This window comes from Fukomys damarensis, unplaced genomic scaffold (genome assembly GCF_012274545.1).
Source record: "Fukomys damarensis isolate Sample0158 unplaced genomic scaffold, DMR_v1.0_HiC HiC_scaffold_16, whole genome shotgun sequence".
NCBI lineage: Eukaryota > Metazoa > Chordata > Mammalia > Rodentia > Bathyergidae > Fukomys > Fukomys damarensis.
This window is the reverse complement of record NW_022900928.1, coordinates 87,363,973-87,387,573: the sequence shown is the minus strand read 5'-3', so window position 1 is coordinate 87,387,573 and position 23,601 is coordinate 87,363,973. Positions and strand designations below refer to the sequence as shown.

The 23,601-nt window shown below is 40.8% G+C and overlaps 1 protein-coding gene across 2 annotated transcripts in view; it reads left to right on the top strand.

Moving 5' to 3' along the window:
- The first annotated feature begins 5,462 nt into the window (after positions 1 to 5,462).
- Actr3b (actin related protein 3B) overlaps positions 5,463 to 23,601 on the top strand; it is a 131,248-nt gene continuing 113,109 nt past the window's right edge. Inside the window, exons 1-4 of one of the 2 annotated variants that reach the window (XM_010641456.1) lie at positions 5,578 to 5,631; positions 15,174 to 15,340; positions 15,755 to 15,855; positions 19,003 to 19,084. In XM_010641456.1, the coding sequence (XP_010639758.1) occupies positions 15,775 to 15,855; positions 19,003 to 19,084 (163 nt within the window). In that variant the 5' untranslated portion in view covers positions 5,578 to 5,631; positions 15,174 to 15,340; positions 15,755 to 15,774. Of the gene's footprint in view, positions 5,632 to 15,173; positions 15,341 to 15,754; positions 15,856 to 19,002; positions 19,085 to 23,601 lie in introns of both variants that reach the window. The other variant, XM_010641433.3, reaches the window with a different exon arrangement.

Genomic DNA, 23,601 nt, shown 5'->3' with positions numbered 1-23,601 from the left:
TGTGATACCAGGGATTGAACTCGGGACCTTGTGCTTGTGAGGTAGGTGCAGCACCACTGAGCTAAATCCCTGGCCCTCAATTGTTTTTTATGCTGAGGGCCCTGCCCCGCACAACTGACATATAAATATTTTCTAGTAAATCTTTTTCTATTTAGCTGTCTGCAATATTAATGAGATTCCACAAGTCAGAATTATTTAAGATTGGAGAGAAGTGTGCCTTACTTTATCCCTTCACTTTGTTCAGTACTGAGCACGAACTCAGGACCTTGTACTTGCCACACAGGTGCGTGTCTCTGAGCTACATCCTGGGTTCCCTTTACTTTGTTTTTACCTCCCCTCTTTTTCAGGCTATTTCTTTCTCTCCTCTGTAGATAACTGGTCACCACCTTACTTTCTCTTTTATTGTTCCTGTTTCTTTTTGCCCAAACGAGAAACATACATTTCTCTTTCCTTTTATTTTCTTTCTTCCCTTCCCTTCTCCTTCCTTCCTTCCTTTTTTTCTTTGAGACAGGGCCTTCCTATGTAGTTCAGGCTGGCCTTGAACTCACTATGTAGCTCAGGCTGGCCTTTACCTTGCTGTAATCCTCCTGCCTCAGCCTCCCAAGTTTTGGGATTGCAGGTGTGCACTAACACACCTGGCCTTCTTCTTATATTAAAACAAGATACTCTTTCCACTGCTTCCTTTAACACTTTATCTTGGAAGTTGCTCCAGATTTTTCCACTGTCCTTTGTTATAACTACATAGTGCTCCATTTTGCAGCAGTAGCATATTTTATTTTATTACAATGTTATGTATGGACATTTAGACCATTTGCAACATTCTGCAATTACAAACAATACCACCATAAGCTTTTCCTACACGTATGTTTTTGCATGTTGGAAGGATGACTAAAAGGTAACTTCCTACAAGAATGTTGACTCCAAAAGTTAGTAAATGTGTTAGACATCATCAAATTTCCTTCCAAAAGGTTCTAATTCTAGGAAGTAGAACACAGCTCAGACAACCTTATAAACCAGTAGCCATGGTCCCAAAGAATTAAAATTGAAGGATTTTCAAACTGTGTTATGCAAGGTGTCTGCACAGAGGGATGCATGCTAATGGACCACAGTGGTTGTGCTGACACACAGTCTTCATTTGGAGTGGTGTGGGCAGTAAGAAGTCCATTCAGCCCTGAGCACCTATTCAGTTGTAAAGGCTTCCTCCTCAAATGAGCTATGAGGGAGAACTTTCCTTGTATGGGGTGGGATGAAAGAGGGAGGCGACCTACGTGCATGGCTTTGCTGTGTGTGTCCCTATCTTTCCTCCTCTTCTTGTGAACCATGTGGATTTTGTTGTTGACATTTATTGTTTGTTTTTTGAGACAAGATCAGGCTGGCCCTGAACTCACTAACTCACCTTGATCCTCCTGCCTCAGCTGAGTGCTGGGATTACAGGCGTGTACCATCACACACAGCCTGACATTCATTGTTATCAATACATTTTCAGAGTCTGTATACTGTATTTTGAAAGAATATATCTCTACCCCTGGATCTAAAAGTGAGTTCCACGGCTCAGGATTAAGCTAACCCGCCCAGTCTTATTCCCTAGCTCATTGTTAATATTGCAGGTGTGGACACACAGCCCTAGAAGACCCAAAGTACAAAATATGTGTCTACCAAGAAAAGAAAGAAAGAAAGAAACAAACAAACAAACTAGGCTCACTCAATATACTGGCACACATTTGTAATCTGAGCACCCAGAAAGGCTAAGGGAGTGGGGTACAAGCTGGAGCCCAGCTCTGCACTTTCTTCTTCCTCCTCTGCTTTATTTTTCTCCTCCTCCTCCTCTGCCTCCCAAGTGCTGGAATTACAGGTGTGCACCACCACACCCAGCCAGCCTTGGCAATTTAGTAAGGCCCTGGTTCAAAATAAAAAAAAATAAAAGTAGTTTAGGGTGTGGATTAATGGGTTTGACAGTAACACAAAACAAAGAAACAAAGAACCGCTGGATTTGTGTTTCCCTAACAGAGAGTCTCCCTTACACTGACCTTGAAACCAGTCTTTTCTCTGGATTGCCAGCTGTGTACTCTGAAGTTGCCATTTTTTTTTTGTTTGTTTGTTTAAATGAGAGTTAGGTTAGCTGAGTGTGGTGGTGCACGCCTGTAATCCCAGCACTCAGGAGGCTGAGGCAGGAAGATTGCTGTGAGTTCGAGACCAGCCTGGGCTACGTAGTGAGTTCCAGGTCAGTCTCAACTACATAGTGAGACCCTGTGTCAAAAAAACAAAAACAAAAACACCCCAAAAAAGAGAGAATTAAGTTTTTGTGACTTGCAATCAAAAACATTTTCTTTTGTACTATGAGCAATACTGGTATTGCTTATGAAAAATATTTCACAGGTGTAAGCTGTTCTCTAGGCTTTTAAATCAAAACCAGATAATCCATGAGTAAAAAATATATACTTTTGCATGAAGCCTTTTCATTCATTACAGAGGGAGACTGTCATCTTGATATGGGGGCCAATATTCCTACAGCCACATATCACTTAGTGAAGGGCGCATGTTCTGAGAAGTGTGTTGCTGCATAGTTGTTACATAGCCTTTTTTTTTTTTTTTTGTACTGGGGATCAAACTCAGGACCTTTTGCTTTTGAGGCAGGTGCCGGAACCAGTGAGCTAAATTCCCAGCCCCTATGCAAACATCAGTGCACTTGCACCAGCTTGGTTGAAAAGAAATACTCTGCAGCAACACAGTCCTAACGTGCCGGCATTAGATGTGATTATGGACAAGAGCAGCAAGGAAGTTCTAACTAAAATGATCGCCAGCATCAGCTATGTCAGTCTTGTATTCTAGGTCTTCCCTCATGCACACCGTTGTGTACTAGAATACACCAAAGATAGTTTCCTGCAGGTTTTTAGCAGAGTCCACCAGTAAGGTAACATTCATTTTGTACTGACTTGGTCGTGTACCTTAATTTTAACAAGAATCTAACAAGATTTAGAACATGACCCTGTTTTCTACCTTAAAAAGAAAAGTTCCCAGACTAGAACTTCAACACTTTTAACTCCTCAAATTTTTTTCTCTCCTTCTCCCTCTTCTTCCACCTCCCCTCTTTTTCTGAGACAGGGTCTAACTATGGAGCCCAGGCTGACGTTGAACTTGTGGCAATTCTCCCACCTTATTCTTCTGAGTGCTGAGACTACTAGGATTACAGGCAAACCCCATGACGCCTAGACTCTTTTTTGGACCAGGGATCAAACTTGGGACCTTGTGCTTGCTAGGCAGGAGGCTGAACCACTGAGCTAAATCCCAGGCCCTTTGGCCTCATTCTTGATCCATTGCTTCTTTTTTTTTAGTTTTATTTCAATGTAACACAAGTAGGTGTTATTTTAAAAAGTCTTCTTCCATGAAAGAGTAAAGCAAAATTTCATAACAAATTAATTAAATAACATTAATTAAAACACTGTGTACCGTAATTTAAATAGAATGGCTAAAATGTTCGAGTACGAGTCACAGATAAAAAAAAAATCTCTTACAAAAAAGAAACAGATACTAGCATAAAACTTTCTTTTCAGTGAAGGTACAAGATCCCAACAATGAATGTAACTGTACTGTATCCCTAAAATGTACCAATAAACTCAATTAAAGCTGAAAAAAAAATAGCACCTTTGAAATAGTGGTGGTTCCAGGGTCCGGTTATCTATTGATCCATTGTTTCTTGTCAGAGTGGAAGAGATACCCTGTCCTTTCAAAAATTGTCTCCCATCGGTAACATTATACTGACACGTAACTGCAATTTACTCTGCAGCAAAAAAGATTCAAGAAGTAAATTATGTTCTGTGTCTGTTTACCTTTGTATAAGCAATGCTTATGTTACTCTACTTTTTTTTTTTCTTTTTTTGGAGACAGGGTTTCTCTATGTCGTTCACCCTGGCCTTGAACTTACAATATAGTCCAAGCTGATGGTGACTCTCCTGCCTCAGCCTCCTGAGTTTTGAGATCACAGGTGTGTACCATCACACCTAGCTGTTAGTCTACTTTTAACATTTGTACTTGGGTAAACACTTACATATGTATACAAATGTCACAATGCAGGATGCTGCTAGCTCAGGCTCAACATATTAAAATTATTTTGTGAAAAAAAATTAAGTTGCTGAGTGTAGTGTCGTGCACCTGTGATCCCAGCCCTCAAGAGGTTGAGGCAGGAGAATCTCTGAGAGTTTGAGACCAGCCTGGGCTACACAGTGTGTTCAAGGCCTGCCTGAACTACACAGTGAGACTGTCTCAAAAGATATATTAATTTTAAAAAGTTGATTCCCATACTTTCTTTTCAGGTCCAGACTCCATCAATGTCCTTTTTTTTTTTTTTTGGTACCTGGGATCAAACTCAGGATCTTGTGCTTGCCAGGCAGATGTGGAACCATTGAGCTACATCCTTGGTCCATCAAAATCCTTTCTGAGACCATGTTCATCTCCACATGCACTTTCCCATCTACATTTAAATATACCCCAGTCTTTACCTTTCAAAAAAATACAAAAACCCTCTTTTTGGTCCTAATTTTTTTAACCTATGTGTATTTTTAAAATATTATATTGCCTCTTTCCTTCATAGCCAGATTTCTTTAAGGAATTGTCTATACACATGGTCTTCACTTATTTCCTATTATTCTATCAGCCAGTTAAAATCTTCTCAACAAAGTACAATGGGCCAAAATTCAGCCTTGGTTTCCTCAGTAAGAGATAGTGATAATTACTGTACCTATATCATAGAACTGTAAAGATAAACTCTGCTGTTATGTATAAAGTACTTAAGACAGTGCCTGACACATACTAATAATATTAATAATAATTAATTCTTAATGACACAGCGGCAACAGTTAAAGATAAGAGAAAGAATTGGAAGACTGCCATCCTCACAATTTTGACCAAGAAAACAAGATACAGCTGCTGGAAAGTGAATTTTAGGAGCAGCTCCAGTAAATGACATCATGGGTTGTAAACTCCATTCAGGCTTGTCTCCTGTGTTGGGTGCCAGGTCTGGCCTATGGTGTATTCTATACACACACGAATAATACTACAGTATTATATATTTTATGTACATTGTATTCACATTACATATATAAAACATAAATTAGCCAAGAGTCAAAGAGTTCATCTACCCTCAAAAAAACCTTCGTAAATCCGCGGGCTATGACTATTTTTAAAGTTCTTTTAAATTCAGTGCACTTTAACCATAGAAGCTTTTAACCAAAGAATGAACAAAAGATGCTGCTTGCTAAGAAAATGTACTGCTTGATAGTTTAAAACTCAAGTACATGATTCCTATTTTTTCTAATAAAAACAAGCGAAGCGTACCACGGAAAATAAAAGTACTGGCTGTCTTCCGGTCTCAAGGAGAAGGAAGAGCACGCCGTCGGAGGGCGCTGACGTCACCGAGAGGGGACGCCGGCAGCCTCCTGCGCACGCGCGCCACCTTTCCGGTCGAGAGTCGGCGCGCTTGCGCAGTCGCGCGTCGCAGGACGTTGGCCGGCGCTCCTGACTGGCTGCGTCTCTTTCGCCGTCGGTAAATGGCTTTGGTGGCGGGAAAGTTGAGTCGTGCGACCAGCCTTCGGGGCGATGTGTAGTGACTTCCGTAGGGCTGAGTCTGGGACCGAGGTGAGAACCGCTGGGCGGGAGGGAGGGAGACGAGAGCACGGCCGCTACGGGCTAGGGTGCGTGGGACCCGGATTCCGGGAGGCCTTTCCGGGCTTCCCTGGGCCGGGCCCCCCTCTTTCTTGCACGCGCGAGTCGCCTTAAGGAGCGATATCTGAGGGGAGCTGCCGCGTGGAGTCATTCCTGCAGACCCGGGGAAAATAGGCTAAATTGCGCAGGCTAGGTTCGAACTTGTCATCCTCCTGCCTCAGCCTCCCAGAGTTCTGGGATTGCAGGTGTGCACCGCCACAGAAGCTCTAGAAACTTCTTGAACAAGGTTGCTTCACTTTCTCTCTAATCACCAGTCTCTGCTTGTGGCATCAACCCGTCACCATCCCAGAATACATTGAGCCACACGGGCCGTTTGATGCCCTGCAAGGATTTATTTGGGAAGTGAAAGAAATATTGATAATTTACTGTGTGTCAGCCTCTGGCCAAGGGACGAAAATACAAGCAAAACCAACAACTTCTGCCTTAAAGAATTAGTAAATGAGACAGCTTTAACATTTAAGAGTATGGTAAAAGTGTGCTGTCCAGTTAAGGGGCTGGCATTGTGGAAGACTAGTCGAGGGATGAGATAGCTGAAGTATTAAGGATCATTTGAAGTGGCTTGCCAAAGAAAATATGACATTCAAAGCAGAGGGAGAAGTAGCACTTGCATTGAGCTGGGGATCACTTGTTTAGGGGCACTGCAGGGAGTTCTGTGTAGTTGGACAAAAGGGAGTGAAGGAGACAGTGTTGAGAGGTGAGGAGGAAGCAGTCTCTAGAGACAGCAGACCTGTCAAGGGCCAGGTAGGAGATATTTCGAGTTTGCTGTCCATGCAATGTCTGTCACATTTGCTCAACTCTGTTCCAATATTTTATTTTTTGACACAGGTCCCAAGGTTGATCTTGAACTCACTCAAGCCCAGGCTGTCCTTCAGGCAATCCTGTCTCAGCGTTCCTAGTGCTGGGATTACAGGCATGCTGCACCATACCTGGCAATAAAATTTTTCTTTCCTTCCTTCCTTCCTAAAATTTTTCTTTCCTTCCTTCCTTCCTTCCTTCCGTCCGTCCGTCCGTCCGTCCCAGGGATTGAACGCTTGCTAGGCAGGTGCTGTGCCACTGAGCTAAGTCCCCAGCCACAAAAAAAACAAAAAAACAAATTCTATGGGTTCACTTTATTGTAAGCCAGAGAGTAAAAACCATATACTCACCCTCAGTTTAAAAAGAAGTATTTAAATACATCTTGCATTGAAAGAATTAATTTTTAGTCTGGGCATTTAGCTTGGTGGCACTGCACCTGCCTCCTAAACGGAAGGTCCTGAGTTCCATCCCTGATACTGAAAAAAAAAAAAAAAAAAAAAAAATCAGTTTTACCATGTCTTTATACAGCAGCAGTGAGATTTTTACTTTTATTATCCTATCAGATAATTGTTAAGTAATGGCATGTTCTGCATTGCACGCCTGTCATCCCTGCTTTTTTTTTTTTTTTCTTTTTATTGAGTTTATTGGTACAATCTAGATATACAGTACAGTTACATTCATTACTGGGATCTTGTACCTTTACATGACAGGTCTTGGTTCTCATTTTTTCCCCTTGTCCCTGCTCTCCCTTCACCCCCTCCAGCTATTTTAAGAGACTGAGTCAGGAGGAAGGATCACTGGAGCTCATTGAGTTTGAGACTAGAGACACCATCTCAAAAAAGTAAAAGTAATACACCTTGAGTTCTAAAATATTGAATAAGAAATTAGAAGTGTCTATCCAGGCATGGTTCTGATGCACAGCATATTGCTTTTTTGTGTTTAACCAGCCCTATTAAAGTGGCACATGCTTACAATAGAAAATCTCAATAATACTAAAATAAAAAGTAGGAAACTCCCATTCCCATTATCATTTCTCAGGGGAACCCTATATTTGTACAATTCCAGAAATTTTATTTATTTATTTTTGTACTAAGGATAGAGCCCAGGGCCTTCACACTGAGCTACATCCATAACCTTTTTTATTTTCTATTTTGATAAGCTGATAACTTGCCTAGGCTGGACTTGAACTTTCAGTCCTCTCTCACCCTCCGGGAGTACTGGGATTATAGATGTATGCCATCATGCCTGGCTTCCAGAAATTTTCTAATGACTTATTGTAGAGGCCAAAATGGAGAATAATGAACTTGAAGTTCAGAGACCTTGGTTCTAGTTGTGTCTTTGCCAAGAAGAAGCTTTGTGATTTGATATAAGTCCATTAAACCTATGCTTCTACTTTGTAAAATGATGGTGGAAAGTTGCTTTCTTGGTTCCTTTTCAGCCCTGCCTCTAGGAGGTGGCTTCTTATACTTTGTAGCCCTTGCACTAAATACAGTATCTGCATAATAAACATTATAAATACTGATAATGTTATCTGGTTTGCTTAGAAAGAAAGGATACTGGCTGGGTGTCTTGCACAGGCTTATAATCCCAGCCCTCAGGTGGCTGAGGCAGGAGAGTTATTCCAAGTTCAAGTTCATTGTGGGCTACGTAGTGAGTTCAAGCCCAGCTTGAACTATATAGTGAGAATCTTTTTGTCGTACCAGGGATCGAACTCAGGACCTTGCACTTGCCAGGCAGGCACAGCACCATTGAGTTAGATCTCTGGCCCAGGCCAGCTTCTTTCCGGAGGTAACTATTAAATAAGACAATATTTAGTATTTATTTAAAAATAGTAATTTGCCAGGCATGGTGGTACATACCTGTAATCTTAGCATTCAGGAGACAAGGCTTGCAAGCCTCAGTACAGCTTGAGATATATAACAAGTTCCAAGCCAGACTGAAATGCAAAATAAGACCTTGTCTCTAAAAAAAGAAAACAAGAAAGAATAGTAATTGTTTTTTTGTGTGTAATCACAGGCTTTTAGAACAATGCTTATTCCTTTCTTACCCAGAATAGAATCCATGTTCCATCATTACAGTTATTTCTCTATAAAAGCCATCAATTTCCTTGCCTCTTTTTGCCTGTAACCTACTTCACCTATCCATGGTTAAACTCAACTGTCTGCTCTCATTCCCCTGTCCATTCATCTGGCTAATACTAGACAAAAGTCACAGATAAACTGATTTCACTTTAAATTTATAATCATCAACTTAACATGGGCACCCAGTCCAACCGTATTTCCCTAGTCATTCACTTCCTACAGAACATGTCTTCCAATCCACCCATATCCCTGAATTGCAGGTGCATATATTTATTTTTATCTTAATATAGCTACATGTATATTTAGTGGGCATCCCAAACTTAACATGCTCATCCTTGACTGAATCTGGAATCCAGGGAAATGGAAGAAGCATTTATTAGAAAAGAGTAACATAGCCAGGCAGCGGGGAGCACATGTATAATTCCAGTACTGAGATCTGGCTGAGGTAGAAGGACAGAGTTTGAGACTAGCCTGGACCACACAGCAAGACCCTGTTAGTAGTGTTTTTTTTTTTTGCTACTGGGGATTGAACTCAAGACTTTGCACTTGCAAAGCAGGCGGGGACACCACTGAGCTAAATCCCCAGCCCAGTAGTGTATGTTTTAATGAATGTGACAATTGTAATATGATTATGGAGATAATCCCCTTTTTTTGGTAATTTATTAAAATATTTGGGAGGCAGTGGTTCAGAGGGAAAAAAAGTTAAAGTAAACTTGATAGCATTCGTGAATCTAGGTGTATGGTGTTCATTGTTCAGGTGTAATATTGTCTCTGTAGGTTTGAAGTTTTTAAAAACAAGTAGGGAGAAGGTAATGTGTCCTAAACTGATGTCTTGATGTCCCACCATTCACAAACAAACACACCCCAACCTGCTGCTATTCAAATCTTTACCACTTTTTTTTTTTTTTTTTTTTGACAAGTTCTCACTGTGTAGTCTAGGCTGGCCTTGAACTCATTGTATACCCTAGGCTGGCATCAAACTCAAAGCAATCCTCCTGCCTCAGCCTCCCAAGTACTGGGACTACAGGAATGCACCACCATGCCTGGCCTTGCCCCTTCTTAAAGGGCAACTTTATTCTGCCTATGGCAGAAGCCAGACCCCACAGAGACATCCTCAAATCCACCATGCTCACATCTCAGATTGGTTCACACTGAATTCATCAGCAGAGTTTGTCTGGTCTTTCAAAGAATGTCAGGAGTCAGACCACTTTCCCTATCTTTACTGCAGCCATTCCCAGTCACCATCACTTTAAAGGTTTATTCCTTTACCACAGTGTCTACAACAGTATTTAGCCCACAGTATTTTACTGTGCGAACCACCAAACTGATCTCTGCTTCCAGCCTTCCCACCCTAGAGTACTTTCCACAGAGTTGAGAGCAATCCATTTAAACATGAGGAGAGCCTTGTGGCACACCCCTGAAATTCTAGCCCCTCCGGAGGCTGAGGGAGGAGGATTGCAAGTTCAAGGCTAGCCTGGACAATTTAGCAAGCCCTGCTCTCAAAAAAGGCTTGGGGTGTAGCTCAGTGATTGAATTTTGCTTAGCATGCATGAGGCCCTGGATTCAATTTCCAGTGCTGCAAACAGAAAACCAAAAATATAAATAGACTATTGCTCAAAGCTTTCAAAATCCCTGTCATTTCATAATTTGCTCTTCAAGCCCACCCAGAGATCTCTGCTCTCACCTCTCCTTTTTGCCCTTATATCCCATACTCCTCCATTCTTCACACACTGTTCTGTGATGTACCAATAAGCTCCAGCCTTGACTCCTTGGCACTGGCTGTTCCCTGCACAGACTGTTCTCCCTCAGGCATTCCCAAGACTCCCTTCCCCAGCCTCAGTTTATACTCAGATGCCAACACCTTTGAGCATCCTTTCCTGACAATGCAGTGTAAAGCAGTTCTTCCTGCTGCCAGTCTTTATTCCTTCACCCTGCTGGTGTGGCTGCTGCTGCTACCCACTCAACACTACATCATTGTTACCATCCCATCACTGCCATTTAGTGTGCATGAGAGCATATGTTGGCTATTGGGTTGCTCCTTTATTGCAGTGTCTACAATATTCAGCCCATAGTAGGCACACAATAATTTGTGTAGTGGTTGAATTTCATGCCTTTCTTTCCTTCTCCCTGCTTCTTTCTACCTTACCTCATGTGTCATTAAGAACATACAAGAAATATTATTATGTACTGCAAACGTACTAATAAAAAAATTATCAGAACTCCCTTAATATGTCTGTTAATGGATTTCTAGTTTCCTTCATAGTCAGAGAACATACTTTATATGATTTCAGTTATTTTAAATTTGTTTTGGTGTATTTCATGACTCAAGACACTATCTTTTTTGTTTTTTTGGTTTTTTTTTTTTTTTTTGAGACAGGGTCTCACTGTGTAGTTGAGACTGACCTGGAACTCACTGTGTGTAGCCCAGGCTGGTCTTGAACTCACAGCGATCCTCCTGCCTCAGCCTTCCGAGTGCTGGGATTATAGGCATGCGCCACCACACCTGGCTCCAAGACACTATCTTAATGAAGTTCCCTGGGTGCTTCAAAAAATTGGATATTCTGCTATTAGGTGCATGTTCTATGTATCAAAAAGCACAGAAAGCAGAGAAGCCACTTGTTAGACTTTGTGTGAGCAGCAAGGCTGTTTATTTCACTTGAGTGCAAGTGGGCTGAGTCCAAAAAGAGTCAGCAATGAGCAAGGGAGTGAGGGGTGGTTGCCAGGTGTTGGTGGTTGCTGGGGTGTTGGTCTGGGGAGTACTGCCTTGAGTCTAGGGGTGTGGCTTGTGCTCCTTGGGCTGGTGTAGATGTACTCTGACTTCCTGGGATTAAGGGTGATGCAGATGAGCTTGGACTTCCTGGAACTGAAGGCTGAGACATAGTGATATATAATAGTCATTCCCCCTGTTGGGCTCTGCAACAGTCCTTCTTGCCAGTGGGTTTTGCAGTGGTCTTTCCTGCTGGGCATAACATTCTATATGTGAAGTAGAGCCTATTGGTCAAATGTGTTCAGATCTATATTATTGCTGGTTTTCTATCTAAGTAGGATCTATTTGTACTGGCAGTTGGTCCTAGGGTCTCTGCACTGAGATACATCTCCAGTGCCCTCCCCTTTAGGTTTTTGAGGCTGGATCTTATTCAGTTGCCCAGGCTGCACTTCAGTCTGCAGACCTCCTGCCTTAGCCTTCTGAGTGCTGGGATTACAGGCCTATGCTACCATGCTGGGCTTTCTATCTATGGTGGTTTTATCAGATGCTGAGAGGTGGGAATTGAAGTTCCAACAGTAATTGTGTATTTGTCTGTTTCTTTTTTAGCTCTATTAGTTTTGCTTCATGTTTTTTTTGGTTTTTTGTTTTGTTTTGTTTTTTGAGACAGGGTCTCACTGTGTAGCTGGGACAGACCTGAAACTCACTATGTAGCCCAGCCTGGTCGCGAACTAGCAGTGATCCTCCTGCCTCAGCCTCCCAAGTGCTGGGATTACAGGCATGCGCCACCACGCCCAGCCTGCTTCATGTATTTTGAGATTAAAGATCATATGTCTTCCTGGTGGATTGATCTTTTGATCATTATTTAGGGCTCTTTTCTATCTCTAGTAATTTTGCTTTGAGGTCTACATTATTAAATATTGATATGGTAATTTCTGCTTTTTCATCAAATCTGTATTGATAATATATATACTGGTTTTCTGAATCCCTTCCTGTAAATAGTTATAATTTTTCCTCCTAAGAGAGAATACCTCCATCTGTGATATGGATTCCATCTACCCATTGCTGATCCCTCAGGGATATCACTCCTCCAGTTAGTCACACTCCTCCAGGCATTTCTGTTTTCGCATTATTTGTCTGGTCTTTTCCAGCAGTATCCAGTTTAAAACAATGGATGAGAACAAAACCAACAAGAGATGGCCCTGGAGATCACTCCTCCTCAGAGCAGAATCTGCCTCTGTTTCCTTACCTCCCAGGCAGGCCCTTGTTGGCCCCCTGAGTTCTGGCTCCTCTCCATCTCCTCCATGTTCTCCTGCTATAATTATCATTTCTAAGTCTTCCTCAGACTGGCCCTCTCACCTTTACTTGGGGTTTTTGTTGTTTGGAGTTTTGTGTGTGTGGTTTTATTTTTTATTTTGGGGGAGTTATTTTGTTTTTTGGTTTTGTGAAACAGAGTCTGATATCTGATATTATAGGCCTTGAACTTCTGATCCTCCTGCCTCATCCTCCTGAGTGCTAGGATTACAAGTGTGCTGGCAACACCCAGGCCTCTTTTTTGGTACCAGGGATCAAACTTGGAACCACTGAGCTAAATCCCTGGCCCAACACCCAGAACTCTTGAGGACCTGCCCCTGTCAGTTGTTGGGTCTAGAGGAACAGAGGAGGATACTTACTTCATGCAGGCTAGCTGGTGGTTAGGATGGAGCAGAGTGGCACGTGTCTAGTTCAGGCCTTCACAGCTGGCTTTCACAGCCCTTTCCCTTGGGGAAGTTGAGAGGGTACTGTGGAGAGCGCACAGCATTGTTTCTCCATACGTGTGAGGTGGCAGAAAGTGCCTGCAGTTTTGATATATGTGCTTTCTGATTCCTTTCTAGGAACTTGCTTATAGTTTCTTTTTTAGTCTAAATGAAAATTTTTAAATTTTAGTTTTATTTTTAATTTTTTGGTACTGGGGATTGAACTTGGGGCCTTGCACTTGCAAGGCAGATGGCAGAACTGCTGCGCTAAATCCCTAGCCTGAAATGTTTGTTTTTTGGTTTTTTTTGGTACCAGGGATCGAACTCAGGACTTTGCACTTGCAAGGCAGGCTGCAGAACCACTGAGCTAAATCCCCGGCCCCTGAATGAAATTTTGAAGCAGAGTCTGATATAACTTCTAAAGAAATCTAACCCTGCATTTACTGGAACCTCTAATTTGTGGATCTTCTTAAGTTGAAATTTTAGCTTTTATAAATTCTATTACATAGGACTGAGGATTTAGCTCAGTGGTTCTGTTCCCTGCCTCGCAAGTGCAAGGATCCAAGTTCAATCCCCGGTACCCCCACCCTCAAAAATTCTATTAGAAATTTGTGCTGCTTAGTTGGTATGTAAAATTTTTTGTTTTACTTTTTATGTATTTATCTGTTTTTCTTTTTATCTTATAGGAGGATTGCTTTTAAAGTAATTAGAAAAGCCACAGCCCTTCTGGGAATGTACTTGGCAACAATGGAGCTTAAGCATATAGTATTGGAGTAACAGGTGTTGGTTCCATATAATTTAGACAAATGCTTTATTTAAGAGCCAAGCCTAATACTGTGCCCTGAAGGGCAATCAAATTTTCAAAGTGCCTGAGGAGTTCTAATTTCACATGTGATTTTAGGACTATCCTAAAAATGTTAGGGTATTTTATTTTATTTTTGTGTTTTTTTTATTGATACATTTTAGATATACACGGTAACATTCATCATAGGGAATTTGTAACTGTATGTGATATAACTTGCTGTTGCTTTTTCCTCATAACCTTTTCTCTCCCTTCAACCCTTCTTTCTCTCCTTATTTACAAAAACTTTGTTTCTATTTTTTCCTTCTTTTTTTGTCTCTTTCCTTTCTCCCTTGTTCCCCTTCACATTTGAATGTTTTCTTTCCACTTCATAATATCTATTATACATTTTAGTCCTTATTTCCACTTTCAGTATCTTACACCAGAGACACAGTATAGTATTTAAACATGTGTATCCAATTTATTTCATTAAACAGTATGGTCTCAAGGTACATTCATTTAGCTAAAACGTCTGAAGCTCATCTTATGGCAAAGTAGTACTCCATTGTATAAAAAACCACCACATTTTCCTTATCCATTCATTGGTTGACGGGTATTTGGGCTGTTTCCAAGATTTAGCTATTACAAACTGTGCTGCTATAAACATGAGTGTGCATATATCGCTGTGGTATACTTTTAATTCTTTCAGGAAGAGACTAAGAAGGGGAATAGGTGTATCAAATGGGACCTCTAGTTTTAGTTTTTTGAGGAATCTCCGCACTGATTTCCACAGTGGTTGTTTAGGGTATTTTGAGGAGTATTTGTGGTAAGTTCTAAACTCTGTATTTCTCACATACGTATTGTGGCAATGGCTTCTTTGCCTTACTTTTCTATTAATTCTAGTTGCTTTCTTACCCTGTGTTACAAGTTACAACTTTTGCCTTAAGTGAAATTCTTTTACATATCACTAATAAGTTATGTATCAGTAGTAAATTGAATTGTAGTCAACTCATAAAGGAAATGGAGTTCTTATAGGGTAAGGTTGAGAATATTCTGTTTAGGATGTTTGTTTTCTGTGTTGTACAGGGAGTGAAACCCAGAGCACTGTACCAAGGGCGTTGCATGTGCTTAGGAGGCACTCTCTCCCTGAGCTGCAGCACCCCAGCCAGGTGTTTGCTTCTAGGTATCCTTTTATACTACTTCAACTTACATGAATCCTTTTACTGGAGCCTGTCTGCAAACATTTAATCACAAAGAGCCTCAGAGAGGGGATGAGCCTTAATTTTCAGTGCTCATCCTGCTTTTGTCTAAGCTTTGCCATGACTAAGTGATACCTTTATGATATGTATTCTACTCAGCAGGCATCAAAGGTGTCCTAGTTGTTGGCAAACCAAGGCACAACTGACCACCAGAGCAGGAAAAAATGAAGCAACAAGAGAGGTTTTATTTCCAGCCTGAGTGCAGGCTAGTCAAGTGTGACGAAGTTGTTGATCTCTGGGGATTTGGGCAAGAGGAAACTTCATAGGTGAGTTTGGGTAGGGGAGGTGCCATGAGGAGTGGAGAATTTTGTCTTGGAGTGGAGAAAGTCTTTTGTTCTGGGGCAGAGGAAATCTGGTGGTCTCCAGGGGTATCTGCTCTTGCAGATGTTGCCTGGGGGTAGGCTGTTTATCTCGAACCCAGGCCTTAGCTTCCTGTTATGTGCCTTGCAAGATGTGTGACTGCATTGCCTGGGAAGTTTTTCTCTTCTGCCTGGGCTGGGGTCTGACACTGATTTTGTTAGCAGTTATTAAGAAGCTTCATGATAACTTAAAGAACACAACTAGACTTTTAATACAGCTTTGTGTAGATTATCCAAACATGAAAGTCTGAATAGTTTGAAGTCCTTTAAACTCTTCATTCTTTACCTTGTTCTATTTGCCTGTTTGTCTTAATTTTACAGACAGCTGCTAATTACCAAGCATGAAGCATTGTGTTTTGGACTTGGAGAGCCAAGATTTCTTTCCTTTTAAGTGTTTACATCCAGATGAGGAAGACAGGCTGGTAATGTGTTCTTAAATGTTGAAATAGCTTATAGAAGAAAGTGTCCTTGAAGAATGCATAGAAGCTTCACTCAGTGGTATAGGCCTTAGAAAATTTAATTGAGGGAATAGGGTAAGGACATTCAAGATAGAAGGAAAAAAGGCATTTCACTACAACTTGAATTTTGTACAGTACAGTAATCCTCTCTCTCCATGGGAGATATGTTCTAGAGTCCCCATTGGATGCCTGAAATCACGCACAATATAGAACCCTTTTTTCTACATATATACATACATTAATTTATGCCATTTCCATCATAACTAAACACTTTATTATGTACTTTGGGTATAACTTCTTCTTTGAGGTGCAACAGCAAAAATAGGACAGGTTTCTTTCTCCTTTTTGATAATGTCAAGAAGCTAGAAATTTCATTATCATAAGTTGTAGCGGCCTCATCATATATTTTTCCTATCTTTATTAAGTCAAGAACTTTTCCCTTTTCCCTTAAAGGACACATACTGTTGCTTCTCTTGGCATATCCAAATTGCCAGACTCAGTACTCTTGGGGTTGGGGGCCATTTACTAAGTACAATAAGGCTCACCTGATTCTTGTGCTATGACTTTGTGACAGTTCATCTGGTGACTGAGACAGTTGCCACGTGACTAGATGGGAAGGCAAGGCAAACTGACTGCACTGGAAGGGATTCATGCCTGCTGCACCCTGGGCAGGACAGAGTAAGATTTCATCACATTGCTTAGAACAATGCACAATTTAAGATGTATAAATTGTTAAGTGCAAGGATCCAAGTTTGATCCCTGGTACCACACACACAAAAAATAAATAAATAAAATGAATAAATTGTTTTTATTACTAGAATTTTCTGTTCAAAATTTTGGACCTTGGTAGACCTTTGGAAACTGCGTAATTGCAGACTATTGTTTGTGCCTGAAAAAAACTACAATATGTGCTGAATCTCACTCAAAATTAAAGATGCCTCTCACACAGAACTACAGTTCCCCATGTATATTTCTTTTTTTCTTCTTCTTTTTGTTTTTTGAGACAGGGTCTTACTGTGTAGTTCAGGCTTGTCTTGAACTCAGTGAAATCCTCCTGGCTCGGCCTCCTGAGTGCAGGGATTATAGATAGGTATGCACTACCATGCCTGGCCCCATATGTGTTTCTGTTACAGCTCTTACATAGCTTTTTTTTTTTTTTTTTGCATTACTGGAGATTGAAACATTCTATAAAGGGCATTTATACTGAGCTATATCCAGCCCTGTTTTTGAATTTTTTAAAAATTTTGAGTCAAGGTCTTGCTGAGTTTCCCCTTCTCAATGCTGTGGTCCAAGTCTAAAGATGGCTTTTATCAGGTGGGACAGTCGGAGGGTTCACAGATCACCTGCTGGGAGCCAAGAGTAGAGGCCAGACATCTCCCTGGGCAGGGTTGAAAATTATTGACTCTACAGGATGCTTCTTATGTCATTCCAAGGACTATTCCACAAGTGTTTCTACAAGTTGTGATTTCATAAAACTAAACATTCTTAGGTAAAAGGAGGTGAGTTCTGTGGTGAGCACGTGGTGGTGAAGAACACAGTGGGTCCTGGCCTGGACTGCTGGCTGCCAGCAGATTCACCCACCCTGGCTTTTCTATCCTTCATGGAAATGTGAACTGAGGGAACAAGGTGATCGCTGTCTTAATAGTTTAAAACGTTTTTCTGGACATGGTTTAGAATCTGCTGTGCACTCAGCACTCTGTGACTTTGCCTTGTCTTGTTTCCTAATGTAATCGTATCAGAGGATTAGACCTAGCTTGCAAGCTCTGTGAGGGCAGGTCATTGTCTCCAACTGGGTCTCTTATCTAGTACAGGTAGGTATGTTTATATTTTTAGGTATTGATGTATTTGCCTTATACACAATACAGTTCAACAAGTATTAGTTATTAACATGTAGAATCTTTTTATCACTTCAGTAAATCCTTCTCCAACCTTTGCTTCAATTTTTTAAAAAGTAAGTAAAAAATGGTTTTTTCTTGCTGTTTGTGATATGCTCTATTTTTATTTCTGTTGTTGTATAGATTTGTTGTCAAATCTGTGCTGATGCCCTAGAAACATAAGAATCAGCTTTGATTACATTTTCTTTGTTGACCTTTAAATCACCATTTCTGCTTCTGGTCATTCTTGTTAATCCCAGCTACTTCTGTGCAGCAGTGCAGGCACTGATCCTCCAGATAAGTGTGACAGATTCCAGCCTTCTTTCTTTCACTAGTTTTACTCCTTAGATCTGTCTCTCAAAAGCCACCAGGACAATCTGCTGGGAGGGAGGAGAATAACAATACATACTAACACAGTTAACTCTATGCTGAGTACCACTCTAACACATTTTGTCTCAGTGTGGGAGAGATTGTTCTTTTCATCACAGAGGAGACACCTGTGGCCCACAGAGGTGACCTGGCAGGGAGGCTGTGGAGTCCTGACTATCAGTAGCTTTAGGAGACTGCTTCCTGTTTCTTAGCAGCAGAAGTCTTACTCTTATCTGAACCAAAGCCCCTGCCCAGGGCATCTGAGGTTTTCCATGCTCTGACTTCCACTCTCTGTAGACATCACTGTTTCCTGCCTATTTGATGTCACAGTGCTTATAGTTCAAATCTGTGTGTAGCTTGCTCACACAATACTGTTTGCACACACAGCCCGCACATCTTCGGCTGTGACTGTCTCACAGGCCTGGTCCACTTGCTGGGCCCTGTGTACCTGACTGTTCCACTTTTCTGCGGAGACCACTTGTTCAGGTGTGCCTTTATCCCCTTCCCCTCCAGGTAGAGTTAGGCAAATTGTAGCAGAGAGCTGTATAACAGGTGTGGTACATTGAGAAAGATAATTACATGGTGTACTGAAGGAAACTATTTTTCAGTTCGCAGTTTGGCCATGCAGTATATCCTAAAATTGACTATTTGTTCCTTCCCTTTATAATAGCAGTATTTGGTACGTAAAAACTGAAATATTTTAAGACTAAATGAACATGATATTTCTCCAGTTGTATTTTTCACTTCATATTTCCTTCCAAAACCTCAAAATTATGAGTCTTACAGATTTTGGAAAATTGTATAAATGTAGATTTCTCAGATTTTGCTTTTAAGTAATGAGTTTTCCTTTTGTCTTTTCTTTTGTAAGCTCCTTGCCCGACTTGAAGGTAGAAGTTCCTTGAAAGAAATTGAACCGAATCTGTTTGCTGACGAAAATTCACCTGTGCATGGTAAAAATACATCTTCAGATAAAAACATAGTACCACAAATTAAGTTTTGTAAAATGTTTTTCCACATGTGTACACACACACACACACACACACACACTCCTAGCAAAAGGCTGTATAGGTCAGACTACAATTTTAAAAATGAGGAACATCATAACAAAACTGTTAGGCCTTCTTTATCAGTCATGTGAGATGAAGTTTGGCTTACGTGCAGTAACTTCATTAATTTGTGTTTTGTTTTGTTTGAGGTAGAGTCTTGTTATGTAGTTCAAGCTGGCCTTGAACTCACTATGTAGTCCAGGCTGGCCTGAACTTGGGGTAATCATCCTCCCTCAGCCTCCTGAGTGCTGTGATTACAGGTGTGTACCACCATGCCTGGCTTTATGCAGTAACTTTAGAATATATGTGTGCAGAAAATATTTAGCATATACATTGACTTCCTTTTTTTCTCAACACAGAATTTTTTTATAGACTTTTAGAGTCTTGCTGTGTAGTCCAGACTGACATCAAACTGGCAGCAATCCTCCTGCCTCAGCTTCCCAAGCACTGGGATTACACACATATACTGCATCCCCTGGCTCTCAACACAAAATATTTATTTATGGACTTTTTTTTTGAGGGGGGTACTGGGGATTAAACCCTGGACCTTGTGCTTGTGAGGCAGGTGGCGGCACCACTGAGCTAAATCCGCAGCCCTTATGGACTTCGTTATTGTGCTTTCTAAAAAATTGTTTTTCTTATGGGAAGAAAGTGCTCAAATGGGACGGGGAGCAAAAGAAGGAAGGGACAAGAAAATCGGTGAAAATGGAAGCAAAGCTTTTGTACATAGGGAAGAGAGGGTGCTTGAGGAAAAGAATGGGGGCTGGGGGTTTAGCTCAGTGGTTCCACTGCCTGCCTCGCAAGTGCAAGGACCAGAGTTCGATCCCTGGTACCCCAAAAAAAGAGGAGAATGGGATAAAATAAAATTTATTTTTAAAAAATGCCAAATGCTGAAAAAAAAATTCCTTTTCTTTAGAAGTTTGCAGTCCTTAGGTTCCCCCTTGTTCTATTATTATTTCTACAGCAGGGATAATAGGTACCTACTTGTTCTGTTGGAACTCCTATACGAGGAAGAACTTTCAAAGAAGATAGTGTGCTTAGGTAGCTTTTGTTTCTTTAAGTATAACAAACAGCTTTAGAGATGTATAATTCACTCACTCCAGTGTACAAATTGGTCATGCTCAATACAGTTGCACAATTGTGTAACCATCACTACAACTGATGAAGCATTTGCATCACCTTGTAAGCCCATCCCTGTTCATAGTCATCTTGTTTCTGTCCAGGCCCCTACTGACTCTGTGTTTGCCATTTTCTGGGCATTATCTACTCATTGGTTGATGGGTATTTGGGTGGTTCCCATTTTCTAGCAGTTAAGAATAGTGTTGCTAGGATTATTTGGGTACAAGTTTTTCTGTGGTTAGGCATTTTCTTTTCTATTGGGTATCACCTAGAACAGGGATTGTTTGGTTATATGGTAACTCTGTTTATTTCAGAAACTTACAAACTGGTTCCCAAAGTAGCTTCAAAATTTACTTGCTGGTAGCAGTGTAGTATATGATGATTCCTGTTTCCCCAAATTGTTATTTTCTGTCTTTGTCATTATAGCTGCCCTAATCAGTATGTCTCTCACAATAGTCATTTATTATTTTTTGTATTTTGTTTTTTTTTCTTATTTTTAATTTTTTTAATTTTTATTTTTGAGACACAGCCTGTACTTCAGGCTGGCCTTCAACACTCCCAGCAATCCTTCTGCCTCAGTCTCCTGAGTGCTGGGATTACAGGCATGCAGTCCCAATCCCAGCTTGTATTTTGGGTCTTTTGAGACTGAGTCTCACTATGTAGTCCAGGCTGGCCTTGAACTCGGAATCCTTCTGCCTCAGCCTCCCAAGTGCTAAGATTACAGGTGTGTGTATTTACAGCCTGCTTTGTTATGGTTTTGCTGTACATTATCCTGATGGCTAATGGTGACTGATCAGTTGCAAGTGTTGAGTGATAATTTATATATCATTGTTGGAGAAATGTCAGATCCTTTGCTTATTTTTAAAATTGCTTTTCGTAACGAGCTATGAGTCTTTTGTACATTTGAGGTTGAAGACATTGCACATATTTTCATCCCTTTTGTGGGCTGTTTTGACTGTCTTGATGTCCATGAAAGCACAAGTTACTGATTTTGGTAAAGTTCAGCTTAATCTGTTTTTTCTTTTGTTGCTCATGTTTTGGTATATATCTAAGAAACTGTTGCCTAATCTAAGGTCAAGAAGATTTATGGCTTGTTGTTACTGGTTTGTTTGTATTCTTTTCTGATTGGAAGAACATGCTTCTCTGATTTCATGACCTAGCAGTTTATTCTTTTTTTTTTTTCTCTGTATCAGGGATCAAACTTAGGACCTTGAACTTGCCAGGCAAGTACAGTGCCACCTACATCCCGGGCTAGCGCAGTTTATTCTGGACAGTTTCTCATGCACGCTTAAGAAGACCGTGAAGGCTTCTGAGATTGAGTCATGTTCTGTTGATGTCTCAGGGCTAGTTGATTTTCAGTGTTATTCAAGTGTCCTGTTTCTTTCCTCATATTCTGCCTATTTGTTCTCTTCATTATTGAGAGTAGGGTGTTAAAGATGGAGAGAGGCAGAAAAAAAGGGGGGAAGGGAACATAAAAATAATTAATATGTATTATCTAGGCATGCCAATTTTCTATGATAAATGTAACCATTACATACTGCAGTCATACACTTGCAAAATCTTCTTTAAAAAGAGAGTAGGCAAGGGCTAGGGATTTAACTCAGTGGTTCCACCGCCTGCTGGTAAGTAAGGACACAAGTACGATTCCCAGTACCAAAAGTAAAAAAATAGCATCTTTCCCCCCAAAAGAGAGTAGGCAGCCAGGCATGGTGGCGCATGCCTGTAATCCCAGTACTCAGGAGGCTGAGACAGGAGGATTGCTGCCAGTTCAAGGCAGCCTGGGATACGTAGTGAGTTCAAGTCAGCTTGAACTACATGGTGAAACCCTGTCTAAAGATAAAAAAGAGAGTGGGCTGTTTAAGTCTCTAACTGTTAGTATTGAATTCTCTACTTCTGCCTTTAGTTCTATTCATTTTTGCTTCATGTATTTTGGGCTTCAGTATGATTGAGCGTGTAAAAATTTATTGTTGCATTTTACTGCTGGTTGACCCATTTATTACCATAAAATTTCCTTTGTCATCACACCCACTGAGATGGCTACTATTAATAAAGAAAATAAGTGTTGGTGAGAATTTGGAGAAATTAGAACTATTGTGTACCTTTGGTGGGACCGCAGAATGATGCAATCATTACACAAAACACTATGGAGGACCCTCAGAAAATTAAAAATAGAGCTACCGTATGATCCAGTAATCTCACTTCTGGGAACATAACAGGAAGAACAAAAAATAGGATTTTTTTTTTTGGTGCTGGGGATTGAACTCGGGACGTTAAGCTTTTGAGGCAGGCTGTGGAACCACTGAGCTAAATCCCCGGCTCTGAAAATAGGATCTTGAAGCAGCAGTTTTAGTCACAATAGCCAAGAGGTGAAAGTAAACTGAACATCTATTGATAGTTGATTAAATAAAATGTAGTATATACACATGGTGGAATACTGTTCAGCCTTAAAAGGAAGGAAATATTGTTACAAACTAAAAGACATACAACATAATGTTACGTGAAATAAGTGAGTCAAAAAAGACAGACTGGGGCCAGGCACTTGGCTCAGTGGTGCTGCTGCCTGCCTTGGAATCACAAGGACCTGAATTTAATCCCTGGTACAAAAAAAAAAAAAAAAAAAAAAAAAAAAAAGACAGACTGGCCAGGCACAGTGGCACATGCCTGTAATCTCAGCACTCAGGAGGCTGAAGCAGGAGGATCATTTTCAGTTTGAGGCCAGCCTGGACTACAAAGGGAGATGCTGTCTCAAAAAATAAAACAAAAAAATATAGACTGGATGGTTCCACTTATATGAGATATCTAAAGTAGATAAATTCATAAAGATAAAGTAAAATGGTAGTTACCAGGGGCTGGAGAGAGGGAGAAAGGGAGTTGTTCAATGGATACAGAGTCTCCCTTTTTTTTTTCTTTTTTTTTTTTTTTTTAGACAGGGTCTTGCTGTGTAGCCCACCTGGCCTTAAACTCATGGTGATCTTCTTGCCTCAATCTGCTTAGTGCTGGGATTACAGGCATGTGCCACCACACCTGGCTAAGATTTTCCATTTTGCAAGATGAAAGAGTTCTAGAGACCTGTTTTACATCAATATGAAAATACACTTAACATTACTGAGGTGTACACTTAAAAATATGTAAGATGGGAGGCCAGAGATTCAGCTCAGTGGTTCTGCTGCCTGCCTCGCAAACTCAAGGGCCCAAGTTTAATCCCCAGTACTCCCAAAAAATGTGTAAGATGGTAAGGTTTATGGGGTGTGTGTGTGTGTGTGTGTGTGTGTGTGTGTGTGTGTGTGTGTGTTATTTTTGTC